Here is a 19,816-nt window from a genome sequence, read left to right on the forward strand (position 1 = left end):
CGTCATCTCTGGCTCAACCTGGCAGACACTCGGAGCGCTGAGCGGACTCGTCTGCTCGACGCCCCACTCTCCCAGGTTGGCCTTTTCAGCAGTGCAGTCGAGGACTTTGCCCAGCAGTTCTCCACTGCCCAGAAGCAGACGGAGGCAATCAAACATATTCTGCCCCGGCGACCAGCTGCTGCCTCCACCCAGTCGTCGGCACAGATGCCTCCCGCTGCTCGCCGCCGAGGACACCCCCAGGCTAAGCGACGTTCCTGACACGGGCTGCTCAGTGATGAGGTTGAGTTTTTCCCAGGAGGCGGTAGCAGGCCCCCTCCTTCCCCCGGTGGAGGGCCGGGGGAGAATCTTTTGTTCTCAGCTCCCCGCTGCTCACCCACAGGTGGGCAGCACCCTGAGTTGGTTAAAGAAAGACTTGACATCATCACTGAGCACACAGACAGGATTGGGTGCGCTCGACATCCCAGTGCGTCAGCCCACTCATTCCTCTCTGTCTTTGAGGGCGCGGAAGGGTGCGTGTGTCGTCCCCGGGCTACGGCCCTCCCTTCCCCCTCTATCGCCAGACCCCCGGCAGAACAGACCCCCGTGGAACGCTCTGCCTTCCCTGGTCTCTTCTGTCGGGGAGCGGGCTTCGACGGTGCATCCGGGCGGGGTAACTCCTGCGCGCATGCCGGTCGACCCGCCTCGCTGCCCTTCCGGGGGGACGTCTTTGGCTCGGATGACCCCGCTGGTTCACTTTCTGGAAGCCTGGCTAGAGCTGCCCGGGCTGTCTCGCTGGGTCATCAAAACGATCAGATTCGGCTACGCGATTCAGTTCGCACGGTCTCCTCCCCGTTTCGGGGGAGTTCGCTCCACGATGGTCGGTGGCAATGCCCCGGTCATGAGAGCGGAAATTGCGACCCTGCTGGCGAAGGGTGCAATCGAGACGGTCCCTCCAGCCGAGATGAGGTCCGGGTTTTACAGCCCCTACTTCATTGTCCCCAAAAAGACCGGTGGGTTACGACCGATCCTAGACCTGCGCATTTTGAACCGTTCTCTCCATCGACTACTGTTCAAAATGCTCACAGCCAAACGCATTCTCGAATGCGCTCGGTTTCAGGATTGGTTTGCAGCGATCGACCTGAAGGACACGTACTTTCATGTCTCCATTTTGCCTCGACACAGACCGTTTCTTCGGTTTGCTTTCGAGGGCCAGGCATATCAGTACACGGTTCTCCCATTCGGGTTAGCTCTGTCCCCTCGCGTCTTCACAAAGATCGTCGAGGCAGCCCTTGTTCCTCTTCGCGAGCACGGGGTTCGCATCCTGAACTATCTCGACGACTGGCTGATACTGGCACACTCTCGAGCTCAGGTTTGCGAACACAGAGACCTGGTGCTCCGGCACCTAGCCCGTCTGGGCCTTCGGGTCAACCGGGAAAAGAGCAAACTTTGCCCCGTGCAGAGGATCTCTTTTCTCGGCATGGAGATAGACTCGGTCGCCATGTCCGCGCAGCTCACGAACGAGCGCGTGCACTCACTGCTGACTTGTCTTCGACAGTTCGAGGGCAAGAGTGCGGTTCCACTGAAACTATTTCAGAGGCTCCTGGGGCATATGGCATCCACGGCCGCGGCAACGCCGCTCGGTTTGCTTCATATGAGACCGCTTCAGCTGTGGCTTCGCGATCGAGTCCCGAGGTGGGCATGGCATCGCGGTTCGCTCCGAGTTCCAGTGACTCCAGCAGGCCGCCGAACCTTCTTCCCGTGGTCGAACCTCAGCTTCTTACGGACCGGTGTCCCTATTCAGCGAGTTTCCAGGCATCTCGTTGTCTCCACGGATGCGTCTACCACGGGTTGGGGTGCCATGTGCAATGGGCATGCAGCCGCGGGTTCCTGGACAGGAACCCAGCGCCTCATGCACATCAATTGCCTCGAGCTGCTGGCAGTACGGCTCGCCCTGCACCGCTTCCGAGCGTTGCTCACGGGCCAGCATGTGCTACACTACGGCAGTAGCGTACATCAACCACTAGGGGGGTCTACGCTCACGCCGGTTGTCGCAGCTCGCCCGCCACCTCTTGTTATGGAGTCAGAAGCACCTGAGGTCCCTTCGTGCAGTATACATTCCTGGAGACCGGAACCTGGCAGCCGACGAACCGTCACGGGTCCGTCCTATCTCCGGCGAATGGCGACTCCATCCCCAGTCGGTCCAGCTGATTTGGGACCAGTTCGGGGAGGCACAGATAGATCTGTTCGCCTCTCGGGACTCATCCCACTGCGCCCAGTTTTATTCCCTGACCGAGGGTACGCTCGGCTCAGATGCACTGGCGCACAGCTGGCCACGGGGCCCACGCAAGTATGCGTTTCCCCCAGTGAGCCTCCTTGCACGGGTGTTGTGCAAGATCAAGGAGGACGAGGAGCAGATCTTGCTGGTAGCCCCCTATTGGCCCACCAAGACGTGGTTCTCCGAACTCATGCTCCTCGCGACAGCACCTCCTTGGCCTATTCCTCTGAGACAAGATCTACTCTCTCAGAGACGGGGCACTCTGTGGCTCCTGGACGGGACGAGGCAGGTTTGAGTTCGCTGCCACCTGCGGTGGCGGCAACCATCATTTCCGCAAGAGCGTCGTCCACGAGACACCTTTATGTGTTAAAGTGGAACCTCTTCGTCAATTGGTGTTCTTCTCGCGGAGAAGACCCCCGGAGATGTTCGATCACGGTCGTGCTTTCCTTCCTGCAAGAAGGGTTGGAGCGCAGGCTGTCGCCCTCCACCCTTAAGGTTTACGTCGCGGCCATTGCCGCTTCTCATGAAGCAGTGGAAGGTAAGTCCTTAGGGAAGCACGACCTGGTCATCAGGTTCCTGAGGGGAGCGAGGAGGCTACATCCGCCTCGTCCTCCCCTCGTACCCTCTTGGGACCTCTCGGTAGTTTTAAGTGCACTGCAGAGGCATCCCTTTGAGCCTTTGCAATCGGTAGAGTTAAAGTTTCTGTCCATGAAGACAGCACTCCTGGTTGCATTGGCCTCCATCAAGAGGGTGGGGGACCTGCACGCATTCTCCGTTGACGAAGCGTGCCTGGAGTTCGGACTGGCTTACTCTCACGTAATCCTGGGACCCCGGGCTGGATATGTGCCCAAGGTTCCCACCACTCCCTTCCGGGACCAGGTGGTGAACCTGCAAGCGCTGCCCCTGGAGGAGGCAGACCCAGCCTTGGCACTGCTCTCTCCCCGGTACGTGCTCTCCACACCTATGTCGACAGAACGCGGTGTTTCAGGACCTCAGACCAGCTCTTTGTCTGTCATGGGGGGAGCCAGAAGGGAAGGGCTCTCTCAAAGCAACGGCTGTCCCACTGGATAGTGGACGCCATTGCTTTGTCTTACCAGCAGCAAGGCCGTCCGTGCCCCCTTGGTGTGACGGCCCATTCCACTCGGAGTGTGGCCTCCTCTTGGGCTCTAGCGCACGGCGCCTCGCTAACAGACATCTGCAGAGCTGCAGGCTGGGCGACACCCAACACCTTCGCCAGATTCTATAATCTGCGAATTGAGCCGGTGTCCTCTCACGTACTCGCTTCCGCCAGTACTGGACCCGCTCAGGTGTCTTCGCTTGCTCGCCACTCCACTCCCCAGACTGGATAAGTGCGATATTTCCTCAGTTCTTCCATTGAAGTCTTGAGTCCTCCAGCACCGACGATGCGGGCACCACTGCTGTTGCTCTGGATGCTGGCTAGGTGCCTCCATGCGCACGGTTCCCCATGGTAACCATCTCATGTGTATTTTCCACTGTAAGCCTCTCTGAGCATGTGTCTTCCCTTGGCAAGCCATCTGCCACCCCTGGAGTTAAATTTTAGTAGCCACCTCGGTTGGTGCTCCAGAGTTTCCATATGCGTTCCTATGCGGCCATATGTGTATTGTAAGTCCTCCCCTTGGTAGGCAGCTGGTAGCATGTCCCTCCCGGGATATGTTTCCCAGTGTACCTTGGTAATCCTGTGTTAAAGTGGGATCCCTAAAAAAAAAAAAAAAAAAGAGAGGAGTCCAGACTTTCGCAGGGCACTGGTAGACAGCTTGAAGATGGCGTGATGGCACAGACCCCCAATCTCCGTCACTTCTGACGTAACTCGAAGTGACTACGAAAGGGAACGTCTCGGTTACGGATGTAACCCTCGTTCCCTGAGTAGGGAACGGAGACGTTACGTCTCCCTGCCACTTCTGCTGTATCGCTGGGTAGACGCCGAGTTCAATCTTGGCTCCTCAGGGAAGACATACTGCGGTTGCGTTCACTTCCTCCTTTTATACTCACGGAGTAGGGCGGAATACGCTATGCAAATTTCCGCAGCCCCAAGGCATTTCACGCCATTGGCTCGTTTTTAAATACTCGAAGAGGATTGGCTTTCTATGCGAAACCCCCAATCTCCGTCACTTCTGACGTAACGTCTCCGTTCCCTACTCAGGGAACGAGGGTTACATCCGTAACCGAGACGTTTATTGTAACATTATGATCATGGTACGAGCACAGAGCATTACTTCAACGTCAAGCTGATAAAAGTAGGCTATTATTGTACCTGCAGTGGGAGTTTACATTAGTTTCCAGCATGTTGTGTGATGATTTCGCCGTTGCGTTGAAAGTCTCCGTGTGGCCGGTAGTGAATGCTCGCTCTTGAGATTGATCACGCTCACGAGCACGAGCGCTCTTGTTGTATTCTAAAACATCACCGCTAGAGGCCGCTAAAAACTCCATAGAGTACCTTTAATTTTTACTTCATATAACGTTAACGTTAGCCTTTTTTGTTGATCACATATTTTACCATTGCATGTTTTAACAGCTAGATTGTGTTGCTATGGACGCAGTTCTGTTCACTCCGGTAATATAATCGTTTTTAAATTAATAAACTCCTTTTTAAATCAATATTTTGTGTCAAATTATTGATTTATTTGGTGCAGATGTACCTAATACAAATAAAACATCTCGAGTTAACTAGCAGAGCATTAATTCAGTTCGCTCTTTAATAAGAGATCTAGTGCTAAAATAAATCAAGCTGAGCGCTCGTTATCGCTGCTGTCAGTGTCATGGATACAGTGTTTGGACAGTCTTCACTCGGACACACACTGCGCGTACTTCAATCTATCGCTGTTACGGAGACTCTATTCATTCTGGTGAAATCACGAAATAAAATGCACTCAAACGTGTCCCTGCTTGATATAGACTGTAACCACTGATGAACATATTCGGTTTTGATGAGAGATAAAACTGTACGAGTGCGGATCAGAACCCGTAACCTCTGACACGCTTGGCAAAAGATCTTCCACTAGACCATTGAAGAACTCGAGCAAATATTTGCGGATCGATGCATTTATTTACGGGTTGAGCAGAAAGGCTGCACAGTTTGTACCAGCACTTTTGAAAATGCACTTCCGAATGCGTCTCTGTCCCAGCACATTTCAACCCAAACTGACACCCGTGTGTTATACTGAGCGGTGTCTGTTATCAAGAAACTGTGTAATTCTACCAAGCCATGTAATAAATGCCTATCTTTAAATGCAAATATGAACAATAACAGTGTATAATAAATCACTAATATATCACTAATCGTGCTCCTGTGCTGTCCATGCTGCTGGGTCCTTCCTCATCTGCACCTCCAGCTGCCATTTAGCTGCCTCTTGTGCCAATGTTTTTTTTTCTTTAATTCATATTTTTTTGGCCACATCCATTTCTTTCTCTTCTTTCCTTCTTTTGGCCATTTTACCATCCGTCTCTGTTGCATTCACACAAACCTGCCAAACATGATGAAAAGTAAACTCCTTTGATTGACGCCTAGTTTGAGCCAATCGGATGTCAGGAGAAACGAGGATCAGTCCAAGTTGGGAGGGGCCGCTCGTATCCCCCCTCAGATTGAAAGTATTGGCCCGGTCTGATGATGCGTTCGCGTGCTATGGTAATTATGGTAAATCGTGGGAAATGCACTTGAACACACTCATGTGGTATTTCCACTGGGCAGCTCGTAGAATATTTTGATGCACGAGTTGCCGAGATGAGATAACCTTTGACCTTTTCAAAATGGCGGAGAGCAACACGAGAGTCGTGAATGGTAAAACTATGTACTTTTCATGATCTAGAAAATATACAGCATATTATTTACCGTTTAAGTTTTGATAAATCACTTTTGTGCTGTAGCAGATGACTTTAGCAATCTAAAATAGTTTTAGCTTAATAACAGGTCTGGATCTCCATCTTTTTACCACATTACGACAACAAAAGCACTTGAATGCAACACACTGGTAACGTTAAATACCAGTTCACAAGTGGAAAATATATTTTCTATAGCACGTGAACGCACCATGACACACACACACACACACACACACATAGTGTTCTGCTGCGGCTGAGCGGCTGGTCACGTATCATACATTTTTTTTTAAACTCTTTGACCACCGACCGGTCTTCGGCCTGAATTGGACCGGACGGTCGGGATTGTTCCCGGTATTCCCGATGGCCAATCCGCCCCTGCCTTGTGTGTGCAGACCTCTATGGTACATGATTATTCATAAACCCTTATTGTAAAGCGTTACCGGAAAAATACTGTATGATTGTAATCTTCTGCTTGTTATGCTGGTATGGTTTATGGTTTGATTTATTAATAAATATCATAATTATCACTGAGATCTACTGTGTTTCAGGCACCAGTGAAGTGGATGATGTGTTCATCAGTTCTGGTGTAGATGTCCGTCTGTCCTGTAATAATGCTCTTTCTGACTGCAAATCAACTACATGGATCTACTCTAACATATTCAGACGTCCACAGATAGTTGAACTGATTGAGTTAGGGATAAAGAATGAAGACACAGAGAGACATGAGAGACTGAGTCTGGAGTCTGACTGCTCTCTGAACATCAAGAACGCCACAGGAGAAGATTATGGATTATACACCTGCCAACAATGTGTGAGCGGACGACAACACCAACCAGAAACTGATGCACATGTTTATCTGCATGTTCTTCATGGTAAGTTTATGATTATATGGTCAATTTAAAAAGGGCAGATTCTTTGATTCTGTGAATTGTGTCTTGTGTTCAGTTTCAGTGTCATCATCATCATCATCATCATCTTCATCCTCACAGACTGAGATCAGTCCAGGCCGCTCTGTGACTCTCTCCTGTCAGTTGTATTCATATACTGGATACTCCTGTGATTATCGGGTTCGTTCTGAGGGATTTGAGCTGTTGTGGGTGAATCAGGCTGGTGTTGATCTGAAGACAGACTCCAGATATCAGATATCATCATCATCATCATCATCATTATCATATCGCTGTATCATCACTCTGACTACAACACTCCTGAATGAAGATAACAACAGACAGTGGAGATGTCAGGTTACTCTCAGAAATCAACTCCAGACGTCAGTCACATACACTGTCAAGTATTCAGGTGAGAAACTGTTAGAAGACAGATTTGAGAAAACTTCCACAGACTGGCTCTACTCTTTATGATGACTTCATACGTTTGGAAATTGTAAAATATTAGTATTAACCTCCTACATGGATCATATATGAAATATTTTATACATCTATTAAAGCCTAGTATGACCCATGTAGGAGGTCAGCTTTAGGAGTTATACGGCTTAATAATGTCCTTCATTCAGGAAAGCTGAAGGTTTATGGGAAGCAGCTCAACTGTGTTTCACTCTCATATAAATCACATAAAATTATTAGACGGGTCCGTTGCAATACGATTGAAAGCAGGACCAATAATGTCAAAAATGTGATGTGCAGTCAAGTTTGTGTGTGTGTGTGTGTGTGCTGTTTAAATAAGTGTTTTCACTGATACACTTGTTGTGATTCGCTGAGTTCTGACGAGTTTTACTGTAAACTGTCACGCATTGAGCGCGAGACTCACACAGTTGACCCTTTCCACACACTCTCACCACACATCCATTTACTCACACAGAGAATGATCATGTAGCAAAGAGGACACTGACACCGACAGACAAGACATAGCAGGTTACTTTAATACAAAACAAATGATCAGCGCTCAGATTCTGTCCATTTTATTACCAAATTCAATCAATAAATGGCGTTTTGGCTCTTGTAAGTGTGTCGTGACAGATCTCAGTAGCGCTTCAGTTCAAGCGGCACGTAACCGATCATCTGTTACTCTTCTTTACTACTAATATAAGCACGAATGATCAATAGGCCATTTTGAAAAATATCTCATTTGAAAATTTGAAATAAAACTCTTGATCAGTGTTTATCAACCGGGGAAAGAGGTCCATAAAACAGCTGGAGAACAACATGTCAACGTTACATTTACCTCACGAAAGCCATTTAATGATCATACAGGCTAGACAAATTAGCTATAGAGAGAAGTGTTTTGTTAAATATGTCCACTATATTAGGCTACATATTATATTTTTACTTTACTTATATCATTAAAATATTTTTTTAAGTTGTTGTTATTAAAAAACAAACCTCTCTAGGGTTAGTTTGATATTTTACACTTAAAGCCCTGTTTTAAGATCGTTTCTGATGAAATAGAACGGTTAAGATTGAAATTTGGGCAAATGCTGCAGAATTGTAGTTCCCTTTCGTAGTCACTTCGAGTTACGTCAGAAGTGACGGAAATTGGGGGTTTCGCATAGAAAGCCAATCCTCTTCGAGTATTTAAAAACGAGCCAATGGCGTGCAATGCCTTGGGGCTGCGGAAATTTGCATAGCGTACTCCGCCCTACTCCGTGAGTATAAAAGGAGGAAGTGAACGCAACCGCAGTATGTTTTTGCTTCGGAGCCAAGAGAACCTCTTCACTCCTGAAAGCCATTCTCACTGTTCAAGACTCTTCGAGACGAGCGTCCTCTTCAGTGTTGGTGTGACGGCGGTACCCAGCGAGATTCTGCATCGCCTGCGATCTGAGCAGTGGTCTGCTAGACTTTGCGCTTCTCCCTGGTCGCCTCAGTGCTGAAAGAGTGAATTTCCTCCTCTCATTGAAAGAGCTGCACGTGGCACGTCTTTTTAAAGATGGTTCGCCCGTGTTCTTCTGGGTGTGGTCGATTTCTATCGTCATCTGATGGTCACGATCGCTGCTTTGTATGCCCGGGCATTCAGCATGCAGCAGCAGCGTTCGTGGATGACTCATGTTCCTTCTGTGGGAACATGACCATCTCTACACTGAGGTCGAGACTCAATGATCTGACTAAAGTGAGAGTCCCCGTGTCCGTTACTCGTTCTGCTTCCCTCACGGGGGGCCCGTCGACTCGGGGACCTGGTGATCTAACGGTGACGGTGTGGAACAAAGCCCCGACGATTCCTCGGGCCACACCTCCCGCCTCAGTGCGAGAGCCAGCGAGCGTTAGTTCGATTCAGTCGGTTGCTTCTTCAGTGGTACCGGCTGCTTCGGACAGCGCTCCAGATGATGATGCGATGTTGATCACAACATCACTAGGCGGGCTAGAGTCCTCGGGAGATGAGGATGCGGCTCCGTTGCCTCCTTCGGGAGTGCCAGCGTTGCCCGTGTCGGATCCCGAGCTGACGGCCATGCTGTCTCGAGCCGCTGGGAGTATCGGGTTAGAGTGGAACCCTCCGCCCTTCCCCCGATCTCTCACGGATGGATGATTGGTTTTTGGACAAAGCTGCCGCCGCAAGGCCACGGCCAACTCCATTGCCTTTCTTCCCCGAGCTGCATGTGGAGCTGTCGGGCTCTTGGGGGGCTCCCCTGTCCACTCGAGAGCGCAATCTCTCCCCCGCCTTTCCCCCCCTCGATGGTGGGGCCGCCCGTGGGTACACTGGGATGCCCCCGGTGGAGCGCTCTGTTGCGATGCAGCTGTGTCCACAGAGCGCCTCCTCCCGTGGTCCTCCTAAGCACCCATCCAAAGCCTGTAGGTTCTCGTCTGCTATGGCGGCGCGTTCCTATTGAGCGGCGGGACAGGTGGCCTCCGCTCTGCATGCGATGAGCACTTTGCAGGTCTTCCAAGCGAAGCTGCTCAGAGATATGCACGAGGGCGGGACTGATCCAACGGCATTCAAAGATTTGCGGTCCGCCACTGACCTTGGTCTCCGGGCGACGAAAGTGGCCGCTCGCGCCGTTGGTCAGGTGATGGCCACCAGTGTGGTCCAGGAGCGTCATCTCTGGCTCAACCTGGCAGACACTCGGAGCGCTGAGCGGACTCGTCTGCTCGACGCCCCACTCTCCCAGGTTGGCCTTTTCGGCGGTGCAGTCGAGGACTTTGCCCAGCAGTTCTCGACTGCCCAGAAGCAGACGGAGGCAATTAAACATATTCTGCCCCGACGACCAGCTGCTGCCTCCACCCAGTCGTCGGCACAGATGCCTCCCGCTGCTCGCCGCCGAGGACGCCCCCCCGCGGCTCCCCTCCCTCCCGCCCGGCCCCAGCAGCAGCCTTCACCCGGGCCGCGGCATAGAGGAGGCCGCGGCGTAGAGGAGGCCGCAGGCAGGCGTCACAGCCCCCTCAGGCCGCACGCCCCGCTAAACGCCAGGCTAAGCGACGTTCCTGAGACGGGCTGCTCAGTGATGAGGTTGAGTTTTTCCCAGGAGGCGGTAGCAGGCCCCCTCCTTCCCCCGGTGGAGGGCCGGGGGAGAATCTTTTGTTCTCAGCTCCCCGCTGCTCACCCACGGGTGAGCAGTACCCTGAGTTGGTTAAAGAAAGACTTGACATCACTAAACACACAGACAGGATTGGGTGCGCTCGACGTCCCAGTGCGTCAGCCCACTCATTCCTCTCTGTCTCTGAGGGCGTGGAAGGGAGCGTGTGTCGTCCCCGGGCTACGCCCCTCCCTTCCCCCTCTATCGCCAGACCCCCGTGAAACGCTTTGCCTTCCCTGGTCTCTTCTGTCGGGGAGCGGGCCTCGACGGTGCATCCGGGCGGGGTAACTCCTGCGCGCATGCCGGTCGACCCGCCTCGCTGCCCCTCCGGGGGGACGTCTGTGGTTCGGATGACCCCGCTGGTTCAATTCCTGAAAGCCTGGCTAGAGCTTCCCGGGCTGTCCCGCTGGGTCATCAGAACGATCAGATTCGGCTACGCGATTCAGTTCGCACAGTCTCCTCCCCGTTTCGGGGGAGTTCGCTCCACGATGGTCGGTGGCAATGCCCCGGTTATGAGAGCGGAGATTGCGACCCTGCTGGCGAAGGGTGCAATCGAGACGGTCCCTCCAGCCGAGATGAGGTCCGGGTTTTACAGCCCCTACTTCATTGTCCCCAAAAAGACCGGTGGGTTACGACCGATCCTAGACCTGCGCATTTTGAACCGTTCTCTCCATCGACTACCGTTCAAAATGCTCACAGCCAAACGCATTCTCGAATGCGTTCGGTTTCAGGATTGGTTTGCAGCGATCGACCTGAAGGACGCGTACTTTCATGTCTCCATTTTGCCTCGACACAGACCGTTTCTTCGGTTTGCTTTCGAGGGCCAGGCATATCAGTACACGGTTCTCCCATTCGGGTTAGCTCTGTCCCCTCGCGTCTTCACGAAGATCGTCGAGGCAGCCCTTGTTCCCCTTCGCGAGAACGGGGTTCGCATCCTGAACTATCTCGACGACTGGCTGATACTGGCACACTCTCGAGCTCAGGTTTGCGAACACAGAGACCTGGTGCTCCGGCACCTAGCCCGTCTGGGCCTTCGGGTCAACCGGGAGAAAAGCAAACTTTGCCCCGTGCAGAGGATCTCTTTTCTCGGCATGGAGATAGACTCGGTCGCCATGTCCGCGCAGCTCACGATCTAGCGCGCGCACTCACTGCTGACTTGTCTTCGACAGTTCGAGGGCAAGAGTGCGGTTCCACTGAAACTATTTCAGAGGCTCCTGGGGCATATGGCATCCGCTGCCGCGGCAACGCCGCTCGGTTTGCTTCATATGAGACCGCTTCAGCTGTGGCTTCGCGATCGAGTCCCGAGGTGGGCATGGCATCGCGGTTCGCTCCGAGTTCCAGTGACTCCAGCATGCCGCCGAACCTTCTTCCCGTGGTCGAACCTCAGCTTCTTACGGACCGGCGTCCCTATTCAGCGAGTTTCCAGGCATCTCGTTGTCTCCACGGATGCGTCTACCACGGGTTGGGGTGCCATGTGCAATGGGCATGCAGCCGCGGGTTCCTGGACAGGAACCCAGCGCCTCATGCACATCAATTGCCTCGAGCTGCTGGCAGTGCGGCTCGCCCTGCACCGCTTCCGAGTGTTGCTCACGGGCCAGCATGTGCTTGTCCGTTCAGACAACACTACGGCAGTAGCGTACATCAACCACCAGGGGGGTCTACGCTCACGCCGGTTGTCCGCAGCTCGCCCGCCACCTCTTGTTATGGAGTCAGAAGCACCTGAGGTCCCTTCGTGCAGTTTACATTCCTGGAGACCGGAACCTGGCAGCCGACGAACTGTCACGGGTCCATCCTATCTCCGGCGAATGGCGACTCCATCCCCAGTCGGTCCAGCTGATTTGGGACCAGTTCGGGGAGGCACAGATAGATCTGTTCGCCTCTCGGGACTCATCCCACTGCGCCCAGTTTTATTCCCTGACCGAGGGTACGCTCGGCTCAGATGCACTGGCGCACAGCTGGCCACGGGGCCCACGCAAGTATGCGTTTCCCCCAGTGAGCCTCCTTGCACTGGTGTTGTGCAAGATCAAGGAGGACGAGGAGCAGGTCTTGCTGGTAGCCCCCTATTGGCCCACCAAGACGTGGTTCTCCGAACTCATGCTCCTCGCGACAGCACCTCCTTGGCCTATTCCTCTGAGACAGGACCTACTCTCTCAGAGACGGGGCACTCTGTGGCACCCTCGTCCCGATCTTTGGAGGCTGCATGTGTGGCTCCTGGACGGGTCGAGGCAGGTTTGAGTTCGCTGCCACCTGCGATGGCGGCAACCATCACTTCCGCAAGAGCGTCGTCCACGAGACACCTTTATGCGTTGAAGTGGAACCTCTTCGTCAATTGGTGTTCTTCTCGCGGAGAAGACCCCCGGAGATGTTCGATCGCGGTTGTGCTTTCCTTCCTGCAAGAAGGGTTGGAGCGCAGGCTGTCGCCCTCCACCCTTAAGGTTTACGTCGCGGCCATTGCCGCTTCTCATGAAGCAGTGGAGGGTAAGTCCTTAGGGAAGCACGACCTGGTCATCAGGTTCCTGAGGGGAGCGAGGAGGCTACATCCGCCTCGTCCTCCCCTCGTACCCTCTTGGGACCTCTCGGTAGTTTTAAGTGCACTGCAGAGGCATCCCTTTGAGCCTTTGCAATCGGTAGAGTTAAAGTTTCTGTCCATGAAGGCAGCACTCCTGGTTGCATTGGCCTCCATCAAGATGGTGGGGGACCTGCACGCATTCTCCGTTGACGAAGCGTGCCTGGAGTTCGGGCCGGCTTACTCTCACGTGATCCTGAGACCCCGGCCTGGATATGTGCCCAAGGTTCCCACCACTCCCTTCCGGGACCAGGTGGTGAACCTGCAAGCGCTGCCCCTGGAGGAGGCAGACCCAGCCTTGGCACTGCTCTGTCCGGTACGTGCTCTCCGCACCTATGTCGACAGAACGCGGTGTTTCAGGACCTCAGACCAGCTCTTTGTCTGTCATGGGGGGAGCCAGAAGGGAAGGGCTCTCTCAAAGCAACGGCTGTCCCACTGGATATCCCTAAAAAAAAAAAAAAAAGGAGGGGTCCAGACTTTCGCAGGGCACTGGTAGACAGCTTGAAGATGGCGTGATGGCACAGACCCCCAATCTCCGTCACTTCTGACGTAACTCGAAGTGACTACGAAAGGGAACGTCTCGGTTACGGATGTAACCCTCGTTCCCTGAGTAGGGAACGGAGACGTTACGTCTCCCTGCCACTTCTGCTGTATCGCTGGGTAGACGCCGAGTTCAATCTTGGCTCCTCAGCGAAGACATACTGCGGTTGCGTTCACTTCCTCCTTTTATACTCACGGAGTAGGGCGGAGTACGCTATGCAAATTTCCGCAGCCCCAAGGCATTTCACGCCATTGGCTCGTTTTTAAATACTCGAAGAGGATTGGCTTTCTATGCGAAACCCCCAATCTCCGTCACTTCTGACGTAACGTCTCCGTTCCCTACTCAGGGAACGAGGGTTACATCCGTAACTGAGACGTTTTCTGTGTTAGCACCCCCACCTACACAATGGTTGTCTATGTGCACATGAACAATCATTCATAAAACACATTAAACTTTAGTTTACAAAGACGTGAAACTCACCGAGTGGTCTGGGGTGTTCACTGATATGCTCACACAAATATCGCTGCAAAAGATGCTTTCCAACAGGTTTTAGCGTAGTTTTGTCCGACTCCATTGACTTGACTTGGTACAAAAACTAAGATAAAACCTGTTGGAAAGCATCGTTAATGTCCTACAGGTGATGTGTGTGAACATTCATCTTCTGCAGCTCCAGTCTCTTCAACAACACTGACTCCAGTCAGCAGATCAAACTCTGAGAAGACATCAAGCAGAACTACAGCAACAGCTCCTACACAAGGTTCATGATCACATGACCACTGGCACACATCATCACTCTCGCTTCAGTGGTTTGATCACACCACAGTAAAATCAGCCGGATAATTCCATCAATTCAGTATTGAAACCTCAAAGGATATATTGTGTTCATGCATTAAAATATGACATTTCTATTTCCATCTTGTTTTAATAGTTGCAACTACAACTACATCAACTACAGTAACAACACGTCCCACAGCAAACTCTCCGAATCCAGGTGTGTATGAACATCATCCTCATCATCCAGAGAATCAGTTTCTGAACACACATCATCACTCTCGCTTCAGTGGTTTGCACTGGCTCTCTCAGGCTGGTTTATTATCACAGATATTATCTACAAAAAGTATCTCTTAAGTCAGATTTGTCAGTGAGCCATTTTGATACATACAGTATGACTTGTACTTCCTGTTGTCTGATGCAAATTAATTATAAATATTATACCGATAGTGTATCTCATGCCATCCCATGATAAATTCAAATGATATTTAGGATTCATTTTTGGAAAATAAATGCCTTGACATTCTGTTCATGTATTAAAATATGACATATTTCTATTTCCATCTTGTTTTAATAGTTGTAACTACAACTACATCAACTACAGTAATAGCACATCCCACAGCAAAATCTCTGAATCCAGGTGTGTATGAACATCATCCTCATTTGATCGACTCATAGATTTTATAGAATCAGTATCTGAATCGTCTCTAAAGTTGTTCAAACAGCTGATCACAAATATTGATTGTTATTGTCAAAGATACATCATACAAAGATACACTGGGTTCCCGCTTGTTTTGTAAACATTCAAGAAAGTTACTGTTATCATAGCGGAGACCCGATACATATCACTGAGAGCTAGTATCAGTTGTTTTTGGTTCACCTCGAGCCGCCGGAGGAGGGTATGGGGTCTGGCGCTGTGTCATAGGCCAAAGAGCTCTCGGAGGAGGGGGGAGGGGGGCTTGGGGGTGAGCTGGGCCTACAGGCTTTGGTGGTTGTGAGGCCTGGCGTTTTTTGGTTGACATCTGGGGGCTTGCAGCAAAAGAGTGGGATAGTTGCTCTGGTGTTATCTTAAATAAGGCTGTAATATGTAAGGCTAAAAATATAAAAGCGATAGAGCGATAAAAATATAAAAGCGATAAAACAAAGCGCGGAGCAGTAAGCAAGAGCGTCCGAACAGTAGCTGAGCAGGAAATGTTGATCGTTGGTGGAGAGAAAGTGTTCAGCACTGTTTTGTGTTCAACCTCCCTTATCTATCGTTCTTCAGACGCTACACCTCTCTCAATATTCAAAGTGCAAACAGAGACCAGAGCTACAACTACTCAGTCCAGGATAGGTTTGATAGCTCTGTTGCGCAGCAAACCCTTCGCCATCATCACGTGATCAGTGAACTGTGAGTCCTACTCTGGCGACTCGTGCTGGATGAGCAGAGCAGACGTTTACAATAGTTTACAATGGTTTTTATTTTTTATAGAAACAGCAAAACGATCTTGGAGGCAGTGATGCAGTCATAATGTGAATGTAGTGGCGCATATTCTGTGCTAATTCCACCCTTGCACTCCGTCAAGGCGATATCACAAGACCGATCGTCTCGTCACATTTTATTCTCGCGAGATCTCGTCACATTTTACTCTCGTGAGATCTCGTCACATTTTATTCTCGCGAGATCTCGTCACGTTTTAGTATTGCAAGATCTCGTCACATTTTAGTATTGAAATATCTCGTCACATTTTAGTCTCACGAGATCTCATCACATTTTATTCTAGCGAGATCTCGTCACATTTTAGTCTCACGAGATCTCGTCACATTTTAGTCTCGTGAGATCTTGTCACATTTTAGTATTGAAATATCTCGTCACATTTTAGTCTCACGAGATCTCATCACATTTTATTCTAGCGAGATCTCGTCACATTTTAGTCTCACGAGATCTCATCACATTTTATTCTAGCGAGATCTCGTCACATTTTAGTCTCATGAGATCTCGTCACATTTTAGTCTCGCGAGATCTCGTCACATTTTATTCTCGTGAGATCTCGTCACAGTTTAGTATTGCGAGATCTCATCACATTTTAGTCTCTCGAGATCCCGTCACATTTTAGCTTCACGAGATTTCGTCACACACCGACTAGTGAACATGTGTGGTGCAGTCAGTGTCCAGATGGCTTTCAGCAGCATATAAACAATCTGCAATACTTGAAATATTATTAATATATTATATTGAGTATACACTTAATATATACTCTTATTTACTGATATTGTTTGTGTTGTTGCTGTATTTTTAGTTAAGGCTTTAAGATAATAAACACTTTACAGCTGCTGAACTATGAAGCAACAACAGGATCTCAGAGGACCATCACTATAATAATATCTGACAGAAACTTACTGAACTTTATATAAAATCATCAATTTACTTCATGATAAATATGGATAATTATGCTATAGTTGTTTTTATGTTTTTGGTTAAACAGTAATATAGTCCTGCTGAATGTGTCTCTCTATTTATAATGTCTCTCTCAGGGCTTGTGGCTGTGATTGTGATTGTTGCCGCTTCATTCGCTCTGGCTCTTATTCTCTGGGTGATTCGTAAGAAAAGAGCAGGTGAGTTTTTCATATTTTGTAACAACAGACAAAATTTTAAAAACTGATTGTCATCTGCATTATAGACTGTGTGTTTGATCATAAACTTTCCTGTGACATTATGTTTCAGTTAACAGAAGAGGGACTGCCCAGCAAGCAATAGCCCTCATTTCACCATCTAGGTTAAATATAGACCCGATATAGTCCGGCTATGTGTAACCCACTTTTAGCCAAAATAACATTGAATCATGGCTAAATGTAATTTTTTCCAAAATAGCTTGCAAAATGTATTTATTCCATCATGTAAGCAAAGTCAACTGTGATTACAAGGTGTTTGGTTTGATTTCTTTGACATTTTCTATGTGTAGGCTGTGTGTAGACGCGATCTAGCTCGTATAGTCTGCCCGGCTATTTATAGCCCACTTCTAGTCGAAACTGATTAATTGTCGTTTTAACGAATTGTTGGGCAGGCAACGCATGAGATGGTTGATATTTGATATCCCATCATGTTCGCATTAGTAAACATATCTACAAGGTGCCAGTGTCATATCATTACATGATCGATCTGTATAGTCACGATCCTCTTGGATGGGCTATGTACAGTCTGCTTTTAGTCCACCGGCGAAATCGAGGCAATCAGTGGTCTACGTTTAACGGCTTGGCTATAGCCCTGATTTAGACCAGCGATTAGTATAGCCAAAATAAAATCTTAAAATTGTTTACTTGTTTTTCACCCACGCAGCTTCATGTTTGCTGTCACAGTCACACATTAATAAAAAATCTACGGTTTTATTTGACTGTCTTTCATTTTAAATTAAATAAAAATACAATTACATTTCTCAACCGCTAGATGGGAACAGCCCTACTGAGACATGCTGACAACGCGAGACTTGATAGCACAGATCACCGGTCACGCGATCGACCATTTTTTCAAGTATTTTAAACGAGGCAGAGCATGCATGCATTCAGCTGAGGGTCGACGACAACAGGTAAAATACATTCCCACTTTTGTCTTGTAAGCATCTGTGTTTTCATTTTGACGTGTTAATTTTTTAGATAAATTATTTGTTATCATGTTGTTGGAATCGTGACATTTTAGCGGGTAACAGTGTATCATGGTACATGCACGTGTAACTGCTTTATCTGCTTATTTGTTACTGCTGTTCAGCTGAAATAAATGATCAAATCTTAAGACTCCAACATTTCTCTCTGTAATATGTTGTTCAGGTTTAATTCTAATCATAATGTAACATTATTGAAAAACTGTGGTTTCTTCAGTACAAAAACCAATGCTAAACTTTGACAAAAAATATTTTATTTTTGTTATAATTGTGATTTTATAATATTTAGATATGAATCCAACTTTAGAAACTATATCTTTCAGTAATTCAAATAGTATATAGGCCTAGGAGCTCTATAGCCATCTAGTGGTTAAAGTGACTTATTACAAATTTTAACCTGTATTTTCCAAATAATGAGCAAAAGTTTTACATTAAACCTTATAAAATTATCCATGGTATCCCCAGGAATGAAAGTTAGAAATCTGGGTCTTTTATAAAGTTTATTGGTAACACTTTACAATACGGGGGCATTAATTCATGCTTAACTAATGCACAGATAATACTGAATTAATGTGTAACTAATGATTATTTAAGCTATAAATTAATGATTACCACATTAGGAACTAATTAAGAGTCTGTAAGGTTAATGTATTAGTTCATACACAAAATGTTATTAATTAAATATGTAATTGTGGATTAATTTCATAATAACTAATTTTTTAACTTATAGTGTTAATTAATATGTTAATTACCAGAATGAGCCAAAGCCTTGTATTTCAACTTCCAGATAATATGACAGGTACATTAATTTGCATTAATACATGATTAATTACTTTTTTAATTTGATTAATTTACTTTATTACATTGTTACTGCAAATTCATGTGCAAATTACCACAATTATTAAATGACTAGTTAATAATGATGTGCCCCAACAAGTAAAGTCATGATATAATGATACTTTATTAGCTAATGATTAATTAAAGCAGACAACTGGAAGTTGAAGTGCATAGCTTTGACTAATTATGGTAATTAACACATTAATTTACACGATTAGTTAATAAAATATGTTATTAAAGGATTAGTTCACTTTTGAAAAAACTTTTGCTGATAATTTACTCACCCCCATGTCATCCAAGATGTCCATGTCTTTCTTTCTTCAGTCGAAAAGAAATTAAGGGTTTTGATGAAAACATTCCAGGATTTTCTCCATATAATGGACTTACATGGGAACCAGTTGGTCGGAGGTCCAAACGACAGTTAATAACAGTTTCAGATGCAGCTTCAAATGTCTTTAAACGACACCAGACGATGAATAAGGGTCTTATCATGCGAAACGATCGGTTATTTCAAAGCTTATTCCAAAAATGTAACTTTTCTAAGGACAAATGCTAGCCTTTCTCCATTCTGCGAGGCGCGTTTGCAACGTCACGTAATACGTAATTACGTTCAAAAGGTCACGGGCGACGTAGCCGGAAGTACAGAATCAAAATCGCCCGACATCGTTGTTTTTCCTTTTAATTCCTTTTTTGTAAACGGCGTTTGAGTTAGTTTTCACGTTCAACCTATGCGTTCAACTTGTAAACACTGACTCTGTACTTCCGGCTACGTCACCCGTGACCTTTTGAACGTAATTACGTATTACGTGACGTTGCAAACGCGCCTCGCAGAATGGAGAAAGGCTAGCATTTGTCCTTAGAAAAGTTACATTTTTGGAATAAGTTTTGAAATAACCGATCGTTTCGCATGATAAGA

At 48.3% G+C, this 19,816-nt stretch overlaps 1 protein-coding gene across 4 annotated transcripts in view; it reads left to right on the forward strand.

Annotated features, from left to right (window-relative positions):
• The window catches only part of LOC120486097 (uncharacterized), a 76,463-nt gene extending 57,780 nt beyond the window's left edge, over window positions 1-18,683 (forward strand). The window contains exons 2-8 of one of the 4 annotated variants that reach the window (XM_089129178.1): window positions 6,640-6,963; window positions 7,037-7,387; window positions 14,295-14,414; window positions 14,586-14,648; window positions 15,006-15,068; window positions 16,943-17,023; window positions 17,133-18,683. In XM_089129178.1, coding sequence (XP_088985304.1) covers window positions 6,640-6,963; window positions 7,037-7,387; window positions 14,295-14,414; window positions 14,586-14,648; window positions 15,006-15,068; window positions 16,943-17,023; window positions 17,133-17,206 — 1,076 coding nt within the window. In that variant the 3' untranslated portion in view covers window positions 17,207-18,683. Of the gene's footprint in view, window positions 1-6,355; window positions 6,964-7,036; window positions 7,388-14,294; window positions 14,415-14,585; window positions 14,649-15,005; window positions 15,069-16,942; window positions 17,024-17,132 lie in introns of those variants that run through there. The other 3 variants (XM_089129176.1, XM_089129175.1, XM_089129174.1) reach the window with 3 other exon arrangements.
• The last annotated feature ends 1,133 nt before the right edge of the window (window positions 18,684-19,816 follow it).

Source organism: Pimephales promelas, chromosome 3 (genome assembly GCF_988280905.1).
Source record: "Pimephales promelas chromosome 3, fPimPro1.hap1.1, whole genome shotgun sequence".
Taxonomy (NCBI): domain Eukaryota; kingdom Metazoa; phylum Chordata; class Actinopteri; order Cypriniformes; family Leuciscidae; genus Pimephales; species Pimephales promelas.